At 41.5% G+C, this 22,180-nt stretch overlaps 2 protein-coding genes across 3 annotated transcripts in view; both read right to left on the minus strand.

Moving 5' to 3' along the window:
• Positions 1-2,900, minus strand: part of bcar1 (BCAR1 scaffold protein, Cas family member) — an 89,813-nt gene extending 86,913 nt beyond the window's left edge. Inside the window, exon 1 of the mRNA XM_076075988.1 lies at positions 2,402-2,900. Coding sequence (XP_075932103.1) covers positions 2,402-2,413 — 12 coding nt within the window. The 5' untranslated portion in view covers positions 2,414-2,900. The remainder of the gene's footprint in view (positions 1-2,401) is intronic.
• Positions 2,901-7,181: 4,281 nt separating this feature from the next.
• On the minus strand, positions 7,182-21,749 carry cfdp1 (craniofacial development protein 1). 2 transcript variants are annotated; one of them, XM_076076011.1, is made up of 7 exons: positions 21,403-21,749; positions 20,354-20,480; positions 19,204-19,432; positions 18,805-18,914; positions 15,105-15,236; positions 10,571-10,729; positions 7,182-9,365 (listed from the first exon to the last, which is right to left on the minus strand). In XM_076076011.1, exons 1-7 carry the CDS (start codon positions 21,470-21,472, stop codon positions 9,275-9,277), a joined length of 918 nt encoding a protein of 305 aa, XP_075932126.1. In that variant the 5' UTR covers positions 21,473-21,749; the 3' UTR covers positions 7,182-9,274. The 2 variants fall into 2 exon arrangements, with proteins under 2 accessions (XP_075932126.1, XP_075932115.1); XM_076076000.1 differs by having other exon boundaries at positions 10,571-10,732.
• Positions 21,750-22,180: the final 431 nt, after the last annotated feature.

Here is a 22,180-nt window from a genome sequence, read left to right on the forward strand (position 1 = left end):
GTGACTGATATGAAAATGATGCCCAAATTATACTGCGCAAATAGTTTCATGTGTGGAGGTGCATGAGCCATGATAGCGATACAGTGGAAACCTCTTGTAGTAATCACGTCTCTCCGGGTCAAATTGAGTACTATAAGCGGATTATTATTTGCAAATTCTTTTTTTTTCTTTCTTATTCTTTCTTATGTCGTGTTCACACCAAACGCGGCACATATTTCTTGAGCGAGTAGTTCACATACAAAGTCAATGCAAAGAAACAAATGGACGCAAGTAAACGCGAGTTTGCACCAGGCAGCACGAATGGTGCGATGCGGATAACACTAAATTCGCCCTCATTTTTCAACTCGGGCAAGAAATTCGCATGACGCTGCGACGCGATAGCCTATCAGCGTTGAGATGCTAGACACAGTGAATACACCTCGATAAAATCCACGGAGCTCCTCTGGACTATGTTATGAACCCAGACAAGACGGCGTTTAGTTTCCCGGGATATCTGGGACTTCCACAACAAGTACAAAGCAGAAGTAGAGGTTATTTCTTCCATGGTTGATGGCGGAAATAAATGGCTTAGTTGATAACGGCTTCCATGGAGATAAGCCACTCCTCCTCTCAGGCCCGTCTATCGCAAATGAAACGAATAACCACAAATGGTCCCGCGAGTAGCGCAACGCGGAAATTTGCTTCCTGTTTGGTGTGAACGTAGCATTAGTGACACTAGTATATCCAGTATATGAATATAAAGTAATGAAACTGACAGTTTCAAAACACAGTACAGCTGTTTTTTTTATTACAGTAACTTACTGTACAAATTGAATTACTGTACTGTGTGTACTTCAAATACACTAAAATACAGTACAGTACTGTATATCAATTACAACTTACCAAGGCTAAAATTATAATAAGGCTATAGACTCAGACAGTATTTGTACAGTTTACAAATACAACAAAGTCAGAAGTGCAAATAGGCTACGAAGCCGAAATTAACTGTACAGGCTTTCAATGACAACCTGGTAGCCGGGTGTGAAAACAAACACAGTAGCATGGGTGTGAAATGAAAAAACAATTATGGTAGTTTTAATTGTTCTTTCCGTATGTTGTCATGTACGAAAAAGACCCACAATGTACGCTGCAAGCGGACTACTTTATTATTGTAAGCAAATCATTTGTATAGGAATGACTCTGTGCCGAGCTTTTTGATTTGTAAAGGCGGTTTCCCGCTGTAATAAGGTTATTTCTGTTCTAATGTTACCAATTACCAATGGTTAAAAGGTGATATCCAAACTTTTTTATAAATGATTGAAAGGATATATTGTACAAACTGACAGCATATTCCAAGAAAGCTTCAAAAGCCTGCAGCACATAAAAAAGTACTTGTGAGTTCACCGTGAACTCCCATTGAAAAAGTACTGTAAATACTATCAGCAATGAATCAGGTTATAATAAATAAAGCATGACCGTTACAGCAGGACAGGTCAACTCTGAATCTAGAGTTATTATTATTATTATTATTATTAATAATATCAAACACAAGGACTGTGGAAATCATCAGTTATCGGATGTGACTAAAATGGAAATATCTTGCATTCCTAAAAATGGGAGTAATACAATAAATGCACACAGACTGGCAGGGCTGACACCAACACGCGCACGATCGCACTCAGCTCGCCATTGGACCCTCCAGGCAGAGTTCCGTGAGACAGATCCTAATGAATGCGATACCGCACAACACAACCAGCTCCAGAAGGACACCTTCCAACGGCGGCAGCCTGTGCTAAAAACATCTGAGATTGTTTGTAAAAGCAACATTATAGAACCCCCCACCCAAGAACACACACACACACACACACACACGAGCAGTAACATCAGCTGTCTAAACGTGTTGACAGGCCGGGGCCTGTCGAGAATAGCTTTAGCGCCACAGAGCCAGTATGTGGCCTCAAACCAAAGAGCGCTCACAAAACTGGCACATGTATGCCCCTTTACCTAATAAGCAGAGCTACACAGTAGCATGCTAGCCGTACACTTTACTATGTCGGTCACACGGTTCTTCCAGCAAATTCGACTCATTATGACAAACCGAGAGTGGCGTTTTATTCCAATATAATGCACATTTTGGGGAGAGGGGGAATTGGTGTACACTATGACAGTAGCTAGCTATTTTAAATGACAGCAGCCTAATAGCATTTCTGAAAGTTGTCGTTTTAATAAGTGAAGTGCTGCTTGGCGAGTAACTGGATATGTGTGTGTGTGTGTGTGTGTGTGTGTGAAGAAGAGCAGTCAATTGGTTGGACGTGTCAAGTCTCGCTCTGCCGTGTGGACACGTTGTATGAGACACTGAAGGACAAATAAAAAATAAATAAAAAAGGAGACAAGGTGTGAAAGTATTTCTTGACATACTTACAGGGACAGACATTTTGCTGGTGTGTCACTCTCCTTAACTCCTGGCTTTTAAAAACGTCCGGTGGTCTTCTTCTTTTTTTCCTCCCAAATGCTAACGTTACTTTTCCAACAGAACGTTCTTCACGGCTCCCCGAGTGTCAGTCCTTCTTCCATTCCGTTGTGCACTCTACAAGAAGGTCAAACATCCAGCTGGAAGAGGGTGGTCTGGGTTTCGTTGAATTTAGAGGGTTAGAAAATGTGTCTGCTGCGAAATAAAGCGGGGTTTTGCGGCAGCAAGCAGCCGCCTTAACGTCCGGCAGAGCCGGCTCTCTCTCCTCCGTCCCTCCACCTTCCTTCCCTCTCCCTCCGCCGCTGCTTCGCTTCGGTCACGGTTTCCTTCACGGACCCCTTTGCAAATGCGTCAATAACTGCTACTAAAGGACGAGGCGACGATTCGGGAGGTCAGTCGACTTCCACCGTTGCGTTGACAGGTCTGTACCGTCAGATGAATGGCAGGAGAGAACCGCCTCTGCTGCCGTCCCTTTCCACTGGGATGATCCGGTCCAGCCTTAAAGAGACCGCCTCGCTATGAGGGCGATAATTCCTACAATTTACAACGCACTTTAAACATCCACAGCAGGGTAGCTACCCCCCCCGGCAGTGCTTTTGGAACAAGCCTTTAACAGGACTGTACCAATGGGTTTGCATGGCCGCTTGCTAAAAATGATTTATCCGTAACATTAGCTCGCGGACAACTATTATGCAAATCACGCTGACTGTATTTTGGACAGGTTTACACATTACACAACACAGAATATCCTTCATTATACAACTACATTATTATACTGTAAGCCTACAAATAACAATTAAGAACAGATCGGGTTTAAAACTGTAATATGACAATATACTCTGGAAACATTCTTGAATTGTATTTCACTACAGTGAATATCAAGTCTCACTACTTTTTTTTTCTTAAATCAAAGTTGTAATTGTATTATTTATAAAACACAACGTGATTTAGCTGTCAATCAGGTGTCATTAGCTTGGAATCAGTTGCATGTTGCTGCTCATTTTAATAATGTGGGCAAGACTTGATCATTTTTCACCATAGTGACACTGACAAAAAAAGTAGTAATAAAGGGTTGTTATTCATGAACACACCTCTGATTACAGACAGTTGTTTGAAAATCAGTGAGTCATTATGGTGATTGCAATGGAAGGATTGTCAGGGTGATGTGCGGTATAAATAGTTGAGCACTCTGTCTTCCTTTCTGACTCTTTTTTGCATGTGTGCGTGATTAAAATCAATCCCTCATAAACTGATGGTTTTAAATGAGACCCCAATGCAGTTCCACTGCACTGCAACATGACAAGAGATTTAGTAAAGACATCACGTGACCATAAATAATTACAGCAGCTTCATGTTAAAATGAGCAGCCCTCTGGCTATCGTGTAAATAAAATAAAACACAAGAGGAGAGACAAACATCACTGTGTCGATGTGCAGTGCTGATATCCTTTTAGTGAACCATAATCTGGTCCCATCGCTGTGGTCCACCTCTAGCATATTGCATCCATCTGATTGATTGATTATTATTATCTGTCTATGGGAGACCTTTACATTACATTGATTGGAGTGGAGGTTTAGTGTAGTGTGATGATGTAAATGCTGTTTCAGACTCCTCCGTCCTGATGAGAATTAAATAATAGTGACACATTCCCATAGAGGCCTTCCACCCCAATAAGGTGCGGGTGAACATGTTTGAGTATAATCTCCTGTCAGCCCTGCGCCACAAAAATCCCACTATCTGTGTGTGCGAGTGAGTGGAAGGAAAGGTTCAGTAGTGAATCGCAAGCTGTTTTTAGGCAACTGTCAGGAGCAGTTCTGTCTTCGAACTGTAATAAAGCAACTTTATTCAAACATACAGTTTACCATCCTCCTCAGCCACCAGAGGAAACTGCCTTAGAAATAGAAGTAACAGCAAACACACCTATAGGGTGACCAGCAGTGTTGTAGTCAAGACCACCTCAACCAAGACTAAGTCATGGCCAAGACCAGAGTGTATCAAGACTGAGCCAAGACCAAGGCTTAGAGGGGTTTGGACCAAGGCAGAGCGAAACTCAGTCAGGACCAAGACCAGAGTGTATCGAGACAAAGTCAAAACCAAGACCAGAGTGTATCGAGACAAAGTCAAGACCAAGACCAGAGTGTATCGAGACCCGAGTCAAGACCAAGACCAGAGTGTTTCGAGAACAGGTCAAGACCAAGGCTTTGAGGAGTTGCGACCAAGTCAAGACTAAGGCAGGGCGAGACTGAGTCAGGACCAAAACCAGAGTGTATCGAGACCGAGTCAAGACCAGAGTGTATCGAGATGTAGTCAAGACCAGAGTGTATCGAGGCTGAGTCAAAACCAATACCTGAGTGTATCGAGACCGAGACAAGAGGGTATTGAGACTGAGACAAGACCAGAGCGTATAGAAACTGAGCCAAGACCAAGACCAGTGTATCGAGACTGAGTCAAGACCAGAGTCTATCGAGGCTGAGTCAAGACCAAGATCAGAGTGTATCAAGGCTGAGTCAAGACCAGAGTGTATCGAGGCTGAGTCAAGACCAAGACCAGAGTGTATCGAGGCTGAGTCAAGACCAAGATCAGAATGTATCAAAGCTGAGTCAAGACAAAGACCAGAGTGTATCGAGGCTGAGTCAAGACCAAGACCAGAGTGTATCGAGGCTGAGTCAAGACCAGAGTGTATCAAAGCTGAGTCAAGACCAAGACCAGAGTGTATCGAGGCTGAGTCAAGACCAGTGTATTGAGGCTGAGTCAAGACCAAGATCAGAGAGTATCGAGGCTGAGTCAAGACCAAGATCAGAGAGTATCGAGGCTGAGTCAAGACCAAGACCAGAGTGTATCGAGGCTGAGTCAAGACCAAGATCAGAGTGTATCGAGGCTGAGTCAAGACCAAGATCAGAGTGTATCGAGGCTGAGTCAAGACCAAGACCAGAGTGTATCAAAGCTGAGTCAAGACCAAGACCAGAGTGTATCGAGGCTGAGTCAAGACCAAGACCAGAGTGTATCAAAGCTGAGTCAAGACCAAGACCAGAGTGTATCGAGACTGAGTCAAGACCAGTGTATCGAGGCTGAGTCAAGACCAGTGTATCGAGGCTGAGTCAAGACCAGTGTATCGAGGCTGAGTCAAGACCAAGTTCAGAGCATATCGAGACTGAGTCAAGACCAGAGTGTATCAAAACTGAGCGATGACATTATGCACTTATGATAAAATGTGGAACATGCAAACCAGGAACACGTCAAGCGTATAAGTGTACCATGAGAATTGTCTTGATAGAATAATTAAAAGGCATTGCAGAGTTGTGTGAGGGAATTTTCCTTTGTTTTCTATGAGCAATCACAGTAATGCTATTAACCAATAAACCAGAAACAACGCACAGACAGTTTAGTGGTATATCCAAAGTTGTGTTCTTGACCGATCCTGAAATGAAATTCAAAGTCCTCTTTGTCTGAAGACAAGACCGAGTAAAAAAGCAGTTGATTCTGAGACATTCAAATAGAAACCAAGACCGATCCAGATTAATACAACACTGGTGACCAGACATCCCCAAATTTCGGGACCAGTCCGAAGTAGTTGGCCTGAATCCTGAATCCTGTTCCGTTTGTCCTAAAAATTTAATTCAATATATTTTGTATAGCCCAAAATCACAAATTTGCCTCAGAGGGCTTTACAATCTGTACACATGCAACATCTTCTGTCCCGGGACCCTCACATCGGATTAATTGGACTTAACCCGAGTTTCGATGGCCTAATAAAACATTAAATGCTGATTGTTGTGAAAAATTACTTGCAAAGACAAGCAATGTTATGTCCGTCGCCCAAATGAATTAAGGTGGTTGTAGTTGTATTTATTAGAATCGTCATGTCAGGGGCACTCAGGTAGCTCACCTGGGAGAGCAGCCACCCCATATATAGAGAAAAATAGATACATAATACGTTCATAGAGGAAATTAAGGCATCCCTCGCTGACATGAAGGCGGGGTGTTTGGGACCTGGTCCAGCCAAAAAAAAACATTAAAGCTGGCAGGTTACCGGGAGGGATCATTGCAAAGTCTGCAGGAAGAATACTACTATAAATATTTCTACTTTTTGTTGAAAACCAAATGTACTGGCCCACCGACGCCCCACGTAACCACGCCCACTCGCAATGTACTGGTCCCCAAATTTTCGAACCCCGTCTCCAACATAGTTACGTTCCCTAACTGAACTGCATTCTCAATTAAGGTTCAAGGGAAATGCATTTTCACATGGTTGTTGTAAATTGAAACTAAACAAAAAAACAAACAAAAAAGCAACAAAACTAGTTTGGTTACAGGACACAAACAGCGGTCTCCTGGGTGAAAGTCCTGTGGTTTTTGTTTTTTATACATCCACCTCCTTGAAGTCCTCTAAATGTAGACTTCCGTGGGTTATCATAAGAAAAGTATTTTAGATACATAAAAAAAAAAACACAACAAAATATTTTTCCATCTAAACACAATTCACAATGCAGTTTTGTTAAATGGGAACATAAATGTTAAGAGGCCGCTTAAATTTCATCCGTTCTCATCTAAATAATGAGAACGGATAATGTTCGGATAATGTCTCATCCTTTGAATATTGATCCTTTTGGGGTTCCAGGTGAAAATTACACCAGTGAAGAAGAACAATGATGGACGCAGAGGCTCTTCACCGCCTACATCCGAGAACAAACAGTCTAACATCTCAGCAAACAAAAATAAATCAACCAGCATATTCAAAATGATCTGTTTGTGTTTATTGAATATCTAATATTTACATGAATAAACAGAGAGCTGCACCAAGACTCCACGGTCAAACTAACACTCACACCCGGTCTTCGTCCTCATGTTTGTTCATAAGCAGGACAAAGCAAACAGCACCTGAGGGACGGGCGGCCGGTGTGGTCCTCCTCTGATATGATGGATAAGACGCGGTTCGATTGATTCTACGTCTGTTGTGGTATCGACCAGCGTTACGGTGCTCTGTACAGTGTCCCAGCACAGCCTGTCACCTGAACGTATGAATACATGTCATCAATTCAGTGGTGAGCAGGCTGTCTTCGTGTCCCATGATGGTTTCCAAATTATGAAAATGTTTAAATTCAAAGGCATTACATCAACCCCCAAAAACATCATTAAAGACTTCAAAAACACAAATTTGGTTGAACATTGGAACAATAAAACATGAATGTAACAAAACCTTTAACACAAAGGACAGATTTAACCGTTACTGTCTTTATGAGGAGCCCCAACATCTATTCTCCGTCAGCGGACTAAAGGCAAGGTTGGTAATCTTGAGAAACTAGCAAGAGTACGCCAGATTTAAAAAAATTATCCAACCGAAAAACACAGCCCAGTGTTGCAAACTCTTTTCCAAAGAAAGTAGCTAGAATCGCTACCTACCAAAGTCACTACATCTAGCGAGAAAGTCGCCAAGTCGGCAACACTGACAGCCGGCCTCTTCAGGCCTCCCCCGAAGCCACTCCCCCAAAATTATCATTATCAACGTAAACAACAAACATGGCTATTGTTAGCACTCCCAGCTGTTAAGCTAGCAGCTTGACGAGCAATAAATGCACAGGCAGCAAAAAAAAGCGTTGGCGAGTAGCCAGTCCCATCAATTCATTCGTGCTGAATTAAATGATTGGACTGGCTTATAAACAGTCCGGTCACAGCCACAGATACCGTTTCCTTTTCTTGTCTTTTTTTGTCAGAGCATTTGATTTATTGATTGCTGTCGGGATGTAATAAGAATTTCAACAAAAAACACCACAAATGTTTTTGAAGAAGATTACCAACCCTGCCTTTAAAGCACACGTGTAGAACTTGAATGCAACTTCAAATCTTTCAACTTTTTCTGATGACATAAGCTTTTTTTCCCACAGAAAAAGTCAGGCTGGTCTCATCAAGCATTCCGAGCAAATACCTATGAAAAGTAATGCGCCCTAATTCACGGATATGACGCGAAATGTTTTCGTGTGAAAGGAGAAGTCAACGTTGATGTTTTTGTCACATAACGTGCGGACTTCAGTAACGTTACTTCAGTGGTTATTTTAACCCAAACAATCTAACTGAGTTTCCTGTGAAGACGGAAGTTTATGTAAAAACACTGTATGATGTAACGAGCAAAAGTTTTTTTGTCGGCTTTCGCAGGAAAAAACGCACGAAAAATGAGGAGTAACTTTTCGTAGGACATCATACGAACCGTTGTATGAGGATACGTTGAAAAATGGCAAGGGACTGTGCTTTGTTGTCTTTTTGGATAATCCAACTGAGAATTGCCAATGTCAGAAATGTTCAAAATGTACACGAGCGGGGCCGGTTTCTTTTCCCCGATTTGTACCGGTTTACTTCATCCTGGGTTTTGTTTTAGTAGTAGTTCATAACCAGTCAGACTTAACTTGAGTACAATGTTATATGTAAATAAAAAAAATATAGAAACAATGGACAAAACTACAAAAATAAAACAAAATTGGAATTTATTCTTTAACCCTAAAACTGACTCCTAAATCAGCCCTGTCAGGAAGAAGAACCGGCAAGAGTGACCTCACTTACCCAAAGGATTGTCTTCAGTGGGAATATTCGACACTGTAATTGGTTCTCACGTGGATGGAAGCACCGGAAACACTCAAACTCAGCCAATCATTACCCTCCGTCCTGAAATAGACTCCAGCCGCTTTGATCTAAGTTTACCGGGGGAGTAGAAACTCTGCCATTAGAGACAGAGAAATCGAGATACAGGGAGCTTTAACATCTGTTCCACTGTGTGTGTGTGTGTGTGTGTGTGTGTGTGTGTGTGTGTGTGTGTGTGTGCGCGCGCGCGTGCCGTCAGTCTTTCGTGTTGCTCTGTCGCACGGCTTTTTCTCTCTCAAACTGTCGGTGGTCGACTCGCTGCAAGAAGTTCTTCCGCTCCACGTACCTGAAAACACACACAGACGGAGAACGTTAGAGCGGCTTTTATCCATAACAAACACACACTGTGCTCATCTCACACACACACACACACACATTTTCCCACCGCTAAAACCACTTTTCTTTCCACTTCAGCACAGGAAGCAGTTATGCAATTTGTCGTGTGTGTGTGTGTGTGTGTGTAGAATAATTTGAGTGCCTGTTGTGTCTAAGTGTTTCTAAATTAGCCCCCATCCTTCTGCTTGGTTGGAAGTTAGTACATGTTAAGTATGTTGTCGGAGTGTGTGTGTATGTGTGTGTGTGTGTGTGTGTGTGTGTGTGTGTGTGTGTGTGTGTGTGAGGCAGACTCATGTTATTTCCCCGAGGGTAGCCAGTCTTCCCGTTGGGTCCCTCCCTCCATCCCTCCACCCCACCATCCCTCCCTCCCTCCCTCCACCCCTCCATCCAGACTGAAGCTTGATTCCTGCTCATATGAAATCAATGTGTCCCTCCCCATTTACTCTTCGCTGCTCTTTCATAATTAAGAACTCAGCGTTTTCCCCATTGGGCCTGCTCACTGTGGTTGAGCCGTGTCAGCGTTATGGGATTATTGAATTTAAAGTGGCAACCTTGAAGATTTTCATTTAAATAAATGCCCGTTATGTCACAATGGTCACTGAGCCTACGGCCCACTGATCTGCAGTATTGCAATATTTATGTATTTGCAGAATTACAGCTGGGCGTTTGTTGTTCTTCATTGTATACACACAGAAAATGCACACAATGATTAAAAATAGCATGATAGTATGAAATTTCCTCCTTAAGACTCCAGATTGCTAAACTCTGAGCACAATTCCTTTGTTTTTACTTAAATAGAACTTCCATACCAACCAGGACTGAAATCCTGAAGGATTGCACTTTAAAGAGCTGGAATGTCGGATGGATTCGTCACCAATTTGCAGCGCAAATAAGTAGCTCATATGAGAAAACAGCCGCTGGTTCTCTGTAATATTTAATTATAGAAACACTACGATAACTTGATATCAGATTCTGTCCATTCTGAGCTGAATGGACAGCTCAGAATGTTCTGTCAAACTTTGTGAGAACTTGACATCTTAATCCAACAATAAGTGCTAGACTGAAGTCCAGTTCCAGTATTACTGAATTAAGATGCAACAGGTGTTTTCATGTTCACCCCAACAATATATCTTAGAGTCAGTTCTCGTCTCTTACCCTTCTCGGCCCCGGTTGTGGATGGCCAGCTCCTCGGTGATGCCCTCCTCCGACTTGAAAGCGTCCCAGTCCATCTTAGACTTTTCCAGCGTACTCATCTTCTGTTTCTTTGACCCCATGCGACCCAAGATGCTGGACACGCCTGCCGGCCGCTTGGCACTGCTAACACAAGCAGGGGAACGTTAGGGGATGCACACTAAAGATGCACAAAAACAGTTCACTGATAGTAGTACTATTTACATGTCTAGGGATTATACAAGGAAGGCCGATTCATTTTTAGATGCCTCAGAAAAAAGAGATCTTTAACATCTTCATTTGAGTTTGCAACCAAATCAAATTGTTTGCAAGATATTCAACCTTTGTTCCTTTATAATGCATGTAATACTTGACTTGTTTCTTTACAGGGCTTGTATAAAATCAATACAGTAGTCCATGAATATGAGATTATATGAGATATGAGTTTACAGATCATTACAATCCCTCATCTCATTGTGGACGTTAGTTTCATGGCTTTTACACTCGTTGTCTTTTTGATTCTTCACAGTTCATTTTGTTTGTTCGCCCTCTGGCATTTGGGAGAATAATGCAACGAACAGCGCTTTGATTATGAACTCCTCCGTGGAGTATAAACAAAGCTTTATCTGCCACCATTGTGGGCTCAGCCACCTCCCTGCTTGCTTGTGATGTCAGAGGTGAGAGCTGTGTGGCAATCCAGGCCCAGCCTCTTTAAAGAGTTACATGTGTAGCTCCTCTAAGTATCACATGAACAAAGCAGGAACTATACCACAGCACACGGTACCAACGGCAGCACATCACTGAAGCTTTGATAAATATATTCATTACAGTGAACAGGCATGAAAAACATGGAGTTACGCTTTTAAGTATGACAGAGATGCATTTTAGCATCAGCTATTTCTGGAACAAACGTCTTTGTCACGTATCCTTGTTAGTCTGAATGCGGCAGGCGGTTAAAAGAGCGAGGAGCTGATGAAAATGTATGAGCTCGACTCAAAGCCCCTCCGCTGAGACTCCACAATATTCTTCTCAAGAATGCTTTCGCTTCATAAGAGCGTGTTGAAGTTGTGCGGAAGCCGGCAGAACGAAACTATGAAGACAGACATTATTTTGCTGGCCGTTTCCAGCTCGGTTGTTTAAAGCACCATCTCTAAAGATACATGATGTTGACGGCCACAGTTCCAGCCTCACTAATGAGTGAGATCGACGGACAGAGACTTCATCAATGGGCTCTGAATCACAATCGTCCAACACAGATGAGCCGTGATGCCCATATCTGAGCTGTAATCAACGCCATGATTGTATGTATGCATGTGTGAGTGACCCTTTGAGAGCCCAGGTGAAATGGGAACTTCCAGGTCCAGTTCCAAGTAGGATACCATGAAGCTATGCTAAGAAGAAGAAAGCCTTCATCAACAAGATGTCGTGCAGTTCTCCTCATGTGTTGAAGGAAGGACGGTAGTGTTGCTTTAGCATTTGGAGCCAGTTTGTACCTACAATACAGTAACACACAGGCTGTGTCAACCAAAAGAAAATATTAGTCCACGGAAATTCTATTGACTATTCAAACAATCGATTGGTTAATGGGTAGAAGAGAAATCTGCACGTTGTCTCTGGATTAACTATATAGGCCAGAGTGCACTCTACCTGGTAGCCTAAAAAGATATTTGCAGCAAATTATTTTTTAACATAATTAGTTTATACTTAATTTATACTTATAAATGACAAAAACAGGCACAAAGCCCACCAGTGTGCACAAACCCATTTTCCTTGACATATGAAAATAAAACTAGCTGTCATGAGGGGAAGCGCCTATCGTTAAAAACAAAACTCACACTGTATGCACTGTAGTGGTGGTCAACAGTCAGGACTGAGACCAGCTTCAGACAGCTATCCCCCCCCACACAGTAGCTGAACGATCGGGGCTAAATAGACAGACTGTTGAATAGCAGCAAAACTGGTAAAAAAAAATAAAAAAAGATGGCTTAGGAAGCACTATTCTCCTCACGAATGTAACACGTCCGACCAATGGAAGCATTAAAGACGTACAGAGAGACGAAGCAGACATCCACCTACTGAAGCATGTGATTAATGGTTCTGTTTAGACGGTGTTCAACTCTATAGAGAGGCTGGTATGACAAGTGGCTGATGTAATGTTACCCCAACACACACACACACAAACAGTTCCTCTATACTTGTGAGGGCCTTCACTGACAAAATGCATTCCCTAACTCTGAACCCTAATCATCACGAGTAAACTGAGCCTAATTCATCTCACAGCCAGAGCCTGAAGAGGGAAAGGTCCTCGCTAAATTAGTCCTCACAAAGGCAATAAAAGCCCACACACACACACACACACACACACACACACACACACACACACACACACACACACACACACACACACACACACACACACACACACACACACACACACACACACACACACACACACACACACACACACACACACACACACACACACACACACACACATCCATCCAGAATGGACAAGAGTGAGTGCAATCAGTCAGGTGGGCCAATTTAGAAGACTCGCTGCGCTTTTACATACTGGATTGATTTAGTGAGATGGTTTAAATGTCACAACAATAAGGAACGGACCTGTTTAGCACTTCAGTGCCATCTTCTGTTGAAAACATTTAAATAAAAAAATTGAATTTGGAATTTAGCTTCTTAAAAATCAATTTTTGCTGATCAGGAATGATCTATCATCACACGTACATTCTCGTATCCCTGCTGCTCTCTCACATCACTGGTCTTATTATGGTATGTATTCTGTGAGTATGGTATATCTAATGTGAAGGGATTCATTTTGTGTAAGCGTGATGATGTCCCACTGGGGACCACAGCAGACGCAGCATTTCATTTACTGGTGCATGACTGGACACACACGTTGTTAATCACCGTGAGCCTCTTAAACGCCGGCCATTTTGGCATTCCACAACCACATGTGGCCCTGAGAAGCTCATACTAGAGTACTTCAATTGCAGTGTGTTTCAACCAAAGGCCAAAATTCCTCTATCCCAGCCAAGGCATGGAGTGTCCTAGGTCCTCACCCGTGTCACTGAGCAGGCTGAGACTTCCTTCCTGTCTGTGAATAGACCAATAACTTCCGTGCAAACTTCCACTCGAACCACAGCTTAATCTTTTCATCTGTACTCTTAATATATTCATACATTAGAATTTCGCGTATCTTTGCGGTCTTGTCTGTGATTGTATTACGGCTCCGGTTCCCCCCCTCTGTTAGCTGCTCGCCATTTTGAGAGCCTTATGGAGGCAAATCTTCAATCATATATGTGTATTGAATTTCAATTTTAGCACCTTCAATGTTTATTAACGACCAAGTTAGTGATACTATTGTATGCACATTCTGGCTTGTTACATTTTGAACACTGTCCAATCAGAGAATATAAACGTAAAGCCTGGACTTCTAGTAAATTGCATATGTACTTTGCAAACGCCTCGTCTCATGCAGTTAGGACAAAGCAGCAGGGATGTATGAAGGTTAACACATTAGGTTCAACATACAGCTAAACATTGCGTTTAAGGAGTCGTTACGCATTTTGGGAAATATGCCAATTCACTTTCTTTCTGAGAGTAAGATGAAAAGTTGATGGATGTTCATCTATCCAGCTGTTTCACCTATTTCCAGTCTTTATGCTAAGCTAGGCTAACAACATCCTCACTCAAGCTCTGTACGAACCACACAGAGTGGTGTCCATCAGAAAGAAAGTGTTTTCAGGAATATTGTAGTATTCCTTTAAGTTTGGGATCCACAAGATATTAAAATGTCTGATTGTGGTGTGAAAGAAATCTGGTCAATTTGAAAATGAAATGAGATGAACCGGCCGTTTTCATATTTCTGTTTTTTTTGCCGGTCACATTTACAAACCGCATGACAAAGCTACTAACGCAAAGCAAATATTTAAGTAAAATACAATAATTTATTTCCTAATCACTTGAATTAAATTGCATTTAAGTCTTATTAATAAGGTAGAGGCTGACTTTCACTTTAAAACTTAAAAAAAACAATTGTATTACTGTGACGTCACATAACAGCATCATTTCAATCTGCAACAAACAAACAATAACTGACTGCGTGTGTGTGTGTGTGTGTGTGTGTGTGTGTGTGTGAGAGAGTACGTGCACACAAGGTTAATGAGGGAGTGGTTCAGATGGCTCTTTCCTGTTGTGCTGGGTGTGTGTGTGTGTGCCCCCCCCACCCCCTACACGCACACAGTGCTGAGAGATAAATAGGAAATTGCTTGTGGACACACTGTACTTCCTGTCTGTTAGAAGATGATTTCCCGTTTCCTGTCTGGGGGTTTTGGAGGGAAGGCGTGCACAGATACTATAATACAATACAATACTAAATCAACATGTCTACACACAAATCTAAGACAATATCTCGTCTCATTTCACAATACCGATATAATATTGACATATTGCACAGCCGTACTGTGAGGGGGGGTCGTTATGTGTACAGCTGTGTGCGTACCTGGTGCCAGGAAGAGCCGGTTGGCCGGGTGATGGGTCCTCCTCCTCGTCTCCACTCTCCTCCTGTCTGATGTTCTGGCTCTTCAGATAACTCTGAGCTTCCTTGGAGTCTGCCGATACCACTTTATTCACCCTGACAGTGGGAGACAGACACACAACATGATAAACTCTGGATTTAAAATGACAGCAGAAGGACAAGAGTTGCTACAGTTAGTACATGGTGGTGATGATACTGGCCCTTCAGCACCAGGAATCACTGAAAACCTCTTGAAATAAAAACAGGTCAAAAAGGGGACATTTGCAAGACACGACTCAGTCTCACCTGACTCGTATGTTCTTTATTGTTGTTTTTAAAGGCTTAATTTCTCTGGTTTTAATGAGTTACTGTACTGTTTATTTATTGGTTTGCTTGCTTAACAGGGATATTAACTGCTCACCATTTTGTACAGCACTTTGATCATGTATATGATCATATACATGATCATGTATATCACGTGTATATATATATATATATAAGTTTTTTATTTTTTATTAAGCGGACATTTTTAACACAAGAACCGGCTGGCGGACCGGCCGGCAGCGAGCCGACAGCTGTTTGTGTGACGTCTCTTCCGTCTCTTCCTGTTTCCTTCACCTACATTCCCCTGGGTCCTAAGTCCCTCCATGTACAGCTTCTTATCACCCTCTATGTACCAACGTACATTTATAACAAATACCACACATATTACGGTACTCAGCGTTGCATATGTGTCTGAACAAAATACCAAAAAAAAGCAAAAAAGAAATGATTCATTTAAATTATTTTTTTAGAGTTTGTAAAGTTGTTTTGTTTGTAATATGTATAATAAGCATATAGTTTAGTTATCGCTACTGAGAATTTAACAAACATAAAAACATGACGGAGATAGGTTTGCAGTTTTCAAGGTGTATATTTCAAATTGCATCTCTTACACACATGAAGATAAAGTTGTGAATACCGGCTGAATATCTATTATCAGAATCATTATAACTGTATTATAACTGCTACTGTGTAAAGGGAATACTGCTGTTAAAAATAACCTTATTTGTTTAAAGTGTTTGCAAACCAAAAGTTATTGCCCTTTTGTTCATATAGCAGTACTTTTAAAATAAAAGTGCACAATACACTACTTTTTAATTCATTATTGAATTTTGCGCATAACAATGCGATTAATCGCAAAAAAATCATGCGAGTAAAAATTGTAATCGTTGCCCAGCACTAATATATATATAGATATATATATATAGATATATACATACATACACACACACACACATATATATATAAAGCATATAAAATCAAATGTTGATTAATGCGCACTTTCCTTAACAAATTAATGTGATTACACAGGAATAACATACTTTGTAAGCTGTGACAAAAGACCACGATCCATCAACACATATCTCATCTACACAGCTGCTGAGCTGCATCTCAACCTCTGTGTTGAAAAGTAAAGAATAAAACAGGATGCAGGCCAGGCTCTCCCTCTACACACACGCTACACTGTATAAAACACGCACACACACACACACAGTAAGAGAGACACATCTGTCCGTGTCCCACCATGGGGGATGAGACAGGGAGGCTATATGAGGAACAACCGCTGCGTCCTCTGGGAATGCCAGCGCTGCACAGACTCCCCGACCACTTGCATCCATCATGGCGACACTGAAAAGGCTTTTCCCTGTTATGTATGCTGATTATATGCAGGCATAATTACACGGAGCACTCGGTGGGGCGACGGGAAGACATCGGAGTCCCATGGAGAATAAAGCAAAAAGACACGAGGGCAACTGGCTACTCTTTAAAATATTGATGCATTTGGAGCCAATAGCAGAGTTCACCTAAACACCACTGTTGGTCTACAACGTGCATAGCACACATTAGAGCCAGCAGCGTTTATCGTGGCTCTGTTGGATAAGTTACAACCGTCATCCGTGTGCTAATCTTATGCTTGTGTAATTACAGAGTGCACAGCATCATGCATAATCAATCAGATGAATTATAACCGAGATCATTTCTGGTTTCTGAATAAAGACCGCTCAGACGTTAACATTACTTGCTCCACATAACTAGCATCCATCCAGGCTGCGGGGGGGGCGTGGTCGTCTGTGTGATATACAGTATATGACACAGTGATAATTATACCGGTTTTATGGGAAACTCTCGTATGGCTGCCATTGACCAACTGTCATGGCTGAAACTGAGTGTTTGTTCCAGGGGGCTAATTTAATGGTTCTAAAGTTATTGCTGCTCATACTGAAGGGTCAGCTGTTAAGTGTCTGGCTCACACATGTTTTCTCGCCTTTCGTGGAGTAGATCTGAAAATGTTCATTACACCCTATATAAACAGACGGAACTTGCTGATGATTGTCGGGTTGCTGCAACAGTTGACGCGTCCATCCATACGTGCCACACATTGTTGCTCTGATGCGTCACTGTTTATTGTGTGACTTTTGTAGGTGTTGTCTGTGGATGTGTGCCACATTAAGGCGGAGAATGCTACCGAGAATGAGCATTCCCTTCTATTTCAAATACACAGGACAAGAAAGTTGAACAAGAGGTAAAGGAGCCACATAAAACTGAACTCATATCTGACTAAAGCAAAGTAACAGAGCATGACTAGAGCTGCTTTTATTTGTTTTTTTTATTATATTTATTATTTATTCATCTATTTGTTCATTTTCTCTAATTGCATTTTTTTCATTTGTATTTATTGTTTCATCTATAGTACAGTTTTATCAGTTGAAATTGAACCTTTGTTTGCCTTGCTTTTGTCTGTCAAAGCACTTTGTTAACTCTGTCTTTAAAAGGTGCTGTATGAATAAAGTTACTATCATAATTACTACTATCTAACGTACCATACTTTATGATGTTTACTCATCCAGCCTGCGTATGCCTGAGTTATTGGCACCACCTACTGGTCAATGTGAAAACTAATTTCAGATCATCGGTTATAATTAAATATACAATCTGAAGTTATTTGTTTGGGGGTATGTTGATTACACTGGATGTATAGAGGAACATAACATCAAGAGGATGCCAGGGGCTCTTATTCACTGAAAGGTTATTATTATTATTTAGTTCAGGAAAGTTTCAACTTAACTGTGAGCTTCAAAAGTTTTGATTTAAGGAAGTCCTGTGATGCAGATGTGAAAAAAGTTTTCAATTTTCGAAATTTTTTCTCTCCTAAGTGATTTTGGATTAAAAGTTAAAAAAAACATGATGCTTTTAGTCCCATTTAGAACAAAGGGGTAGGGGCGCACTTCAGTCTATTGTGGCCAAAATGAGTATTACAACAATAAACAGTAAGACTTTGTTTTCCACCCGTATTTACAGATGAACAAAAAAAAAAAAGCTACTCAGAAAAATGATTCTGATAAAATATTTGTTTGTTTATCTGGCAAAATGTTTTTCCCCACCTGTTTCACATATCTCCGGAACTTGGAATGACTATCCTGGCAAAACCGTTTTTACACCTGTTCTATATTAATTAAGTCAGGAGAGAAACTATTTAAATCAGACTTAGAAAATGGATCACCAGAATTTATTTTTCTCACTTCTATCTCAGGGCTTCTGTACTCGTTTCATTTTTACCAAATTAAATTAATTGATAACATCTACTTGTGTTTCCCATCTTCCAAAAACTGTTTTGTGTGTCGATGATGTTCAGAGGACTCACCTAACTTCTTCTCCAGCAAAGTCAAACACTTTAGTGATGGTGACCGTAGCAGGTGCTGATGCTTTTGTTTCTGTGCTCAATGGAGCAACCGTCAATACTGCGGAATCCTCCTGAGGACAAAAACAAAAGATTCAGTTTAAGGGAGAGACAAGGACATCAGACACACAGAGAAAATATGGTGGGTTTGATAATTAATGTTTCATATTGTTAAATCCACCTGATATATTGGAAGTGGAGGGATTTAAGTCCAACAAAACAAACAAGCCTCTCTATCTATCTGGGTATGGAACACAGCTGTGAATGATTCATTTCAAAGTTTGGTTAAGAATTTAGTTCCCTCCAAATGTTTTAAAACATGGCCCCACCTTAGCTGTACATTTAGGTTGAGAACACATTCACCTTCTCTGCCATACTAGACTGTGAGGCGGGTGGGGGGTCTTTGGGTCTGGATCCGACATCGGACAGGAAACTGGCCCAGAGGTCGTCAGACTTTTTCTTCTGTCGCTCGTCGTCGTCTTCCCGTACCGTCGTGACTCTTCCCACCTCTTCCTGCGGCGGCTGCGACTCTTCTGCTCCGCCTCCGTCCATCTCTTCCTCGTCTACTTTCAGCACTCCTTTCTTCCTCTTTCTGTAGATTTGTCCGAGGGTACCAGTGAATAAAAGGTAATCATCTTCTTTAATTAAAAGCTGCTAAATTCAGAGCATCAAAACAACTATTATCTATGTAAAGACATAGTGGAGAGATGTGTACCCAAGCAGAGGATTAAGTCGCTCCCCCTTCTGAGTGTGTGTTGTTATCACAGCGTGCCCCAACTGTCAAGTTAATCGCTGACGCTCTGCGCTCATACGTCAGTTTACCGCTGATAACCCCCATCCCAACCCACGGTGTCGTTGCAGAAACGTAGCGCCCGCTGTTACAAAGCTAGCTCTGTCGGCGCTGTTACAAAGCTATAAAGTCGCTTCTGAATATGATAAACAGTGTGTTTTTTGCCAATAAAAAAACAACAACAAAAGAAAGGTTGCTTTTCGAAGCTGCTAGTGGGTATTGGGGATCAGAGGGTTTAAAATAAAACGCATACTAAATGCAACTGAATTGTGTTAACTGGTTAAAAATGGCGGACGTCTCTGCTCAACAATTCAGGAAAAGCCACGAAACATAAAATGCTATTTCATCCAAGATGTTGGAGTAAAGTTTTGTTTCAGGTCCACATCAGAACAAAATAGGAAAAGTGGAGCCTAACATGTATTTAGGCTCAACTTGAATGTGCTCCTCTGGCTGTATCGCTGACAACTTTATATTTGCATGTTTTATCCTTGTAGTTACACGGCGTTCCAGAGGAAAGGTTTGATGTTTCGTGCATCAACATCGGGGTTTCAGCTTATTTGTAGTCCGCAAAGTTGTCGTGACCCCCCAGCAGAGTCGTTGGGTTGTCATGGGAATTCGAGTATGACATTGCTTTGTCGACGTCTTTCAAGGAGCATGCAGAGAGCTTCAAAGTGCTCCTATAGATGTAATAATATTTAAATAGTATTCTCTCAAGCCTCTCACCTCACACCGATGTCCGTTTTCTTCCTCTTCTTCTTGCTGACATCGTGCGGATGCGGCACACTGTCGCCCTCGTGCAGAGGCTCTTCCCTTTCACACTCATTAATGTCGTCCTCGCTGAGGTTGTCGTCTGAGGAGGGAATGAGTAGAAAGAGGATGTGAACAACTGATTAACAGATATATAGATAAACAGATATATAACAGGGCCGATATCACAATTTACTGAACTTCAGCAAAGTCGTGTTGTGACGGTATTAATTTAACATGTTATTGTTCTACAAATGTCTGTTGTCCAAATGAATGCTTCTGATCAACCCGTGATCAAAAAATAACAAAAATACTATTTGATTTTTTTTAGTTTGAAACATTTCAAAAGTTGGATCTCATGTATAGCAGCTCATTTCCTTTCTCTTGAGATTGTGCATGTGTTTACCACACTGTATATCAACAGTGCTGAATTCAATTCTATACTTTAAGCATGGAGGCCATAGTTGGTGATGTGATGTACTGGACAGCATTCTAGTCAGAGGTGTTTCTAATATTCAGCCCCATTAGGTTCGTAAATAAGGAGGACACAAAAATAGAAACACCTCTCAATACAATGCGGTGCATTACAACACCGCCTTGGTACACCAGCTGGCACAGCTGTTTGTATACATATTAAACAATGTGTCAAACGAGTCCAATAACGGTAATAGACGGCCTGATAACAAACGACACGATATGACGCGAGCCACCGTGACTTACAGCAGCCTCACCATAAAGGTGTGTGCACTGAGAAGCAATACACGAACAAATGGTAGACAATCTCTAACGGAAGAGCGTCACGTTAAGGGGTTAGTAGGCTACCACAGCTGCTGGATATTTGACACTGTAGCTAGTTCATCGTGCTTAATGCATAACTTTATGTTAACACGTTAGTCATCGTGTGTGTTACATTAATTAGCTCAACTTTGAGCATTTAAACCCACTAGAACCTTCCATAAGGTGTTTTCATTCAGTAGCCTAGTTAACACTGCATTTGGAGAACGCAAGGTGTTTACTGCCCTCACCTGATGGGACGTAGTCTTTATCTTCATTAGACGAATATCCGTCAGAGTCGTAGTCAGAATAGGTCATCATTTTGGTGGAAAGGCTTGGGACTATAAGTGCAGTAACGTTAGCATTAAATGAAAAAAGGCGTACGTTACAAGGAGTCAGTGCGTTTTCTATTAGCTTATTTGCTGCTTTCACAACGTTACAAACTTAAACCTAACTGGCTTCAAATTCCTCCTTATAAAACAAGAATAAAGTTAAATTGTTGCACTTTCAATTCTGTACAGGACACAAATGACTTCAATGGGCAAAATGTTTGAAACAGGGACGCTTCCTTAGCAGCGTTTCTGGAAACGAGGAAAGTGACGTACTGGGGCAACGACAGCAAGCTGCAAGGTTCAAACAGTTCGACTATTGCGCATGTCTTACTTTGTGGCGACGACCAGGCAACGTTAAGACGCATTAGCGCCACCTATATGACTGGAGGGTAAGTCTGGGTATTTACAACCTGCATTCCGCATTGGGAATTAAATATAATTTAAAGCAATGATTCTAAAAACTGAGCCAGCAAGTGTACTCATTTAAGTTAATTTAATACTCGTATGTAATATAAAATGTAATATATGTGTATATCTGTGTGTGTGTGTGGGTAGTCCTTCAAGAAGTACTACCCAGAGCCTTCCACTTAGCACTTATTGTATTGTATTAGCATTTATTGTATCCGTATTAGTTTGTTGCACTTACTGTATTTGTATTAGTTTGTTTCTGCACTGTACTTTCGCTCTGGTTCATGCT

Source organism: Anarhichas minor, unplaced genomic scaffold (assembly GCF_050575085.1).
Source record: "Anarhichas minor isolate MPS153535 unplaced genomic scaffold, ASM5057508v1 ptg000005l, whole genome shotgun sequence".
Taxonomy (NCBI): Eukaryota; Metazoa; Chordata; class Actinopteri; order Perciformes; family Anarhichadidae; genus Anarhichas; species Anarhichas minor.

Excerpts from the sequence above, each read along its gene's own strand:
- cfdp1 (XM_076076000.1), bottom strand. The coding sequence starts at position 21,472 with ATGATGACCTATTCTGACTACGACTCTGACGGATATTCGTCTAATGAA. Across the intron at positions 19,433-20,353 it reads AAAACGGACATCGGTGTGAG|AAAGAGGAAGAAAGGAGTGC; the intron begins GTGAGAGGCTTG and ends ACAAATCTACAG. Across the intron at positions 9,366-10,570 it reads CACAACCGGGGCCGAGAAGG|GTACGTGGAGCGGAAGAACT; the intron begins GTAAGAGACGAG and ends GTGTGTTTTCAG.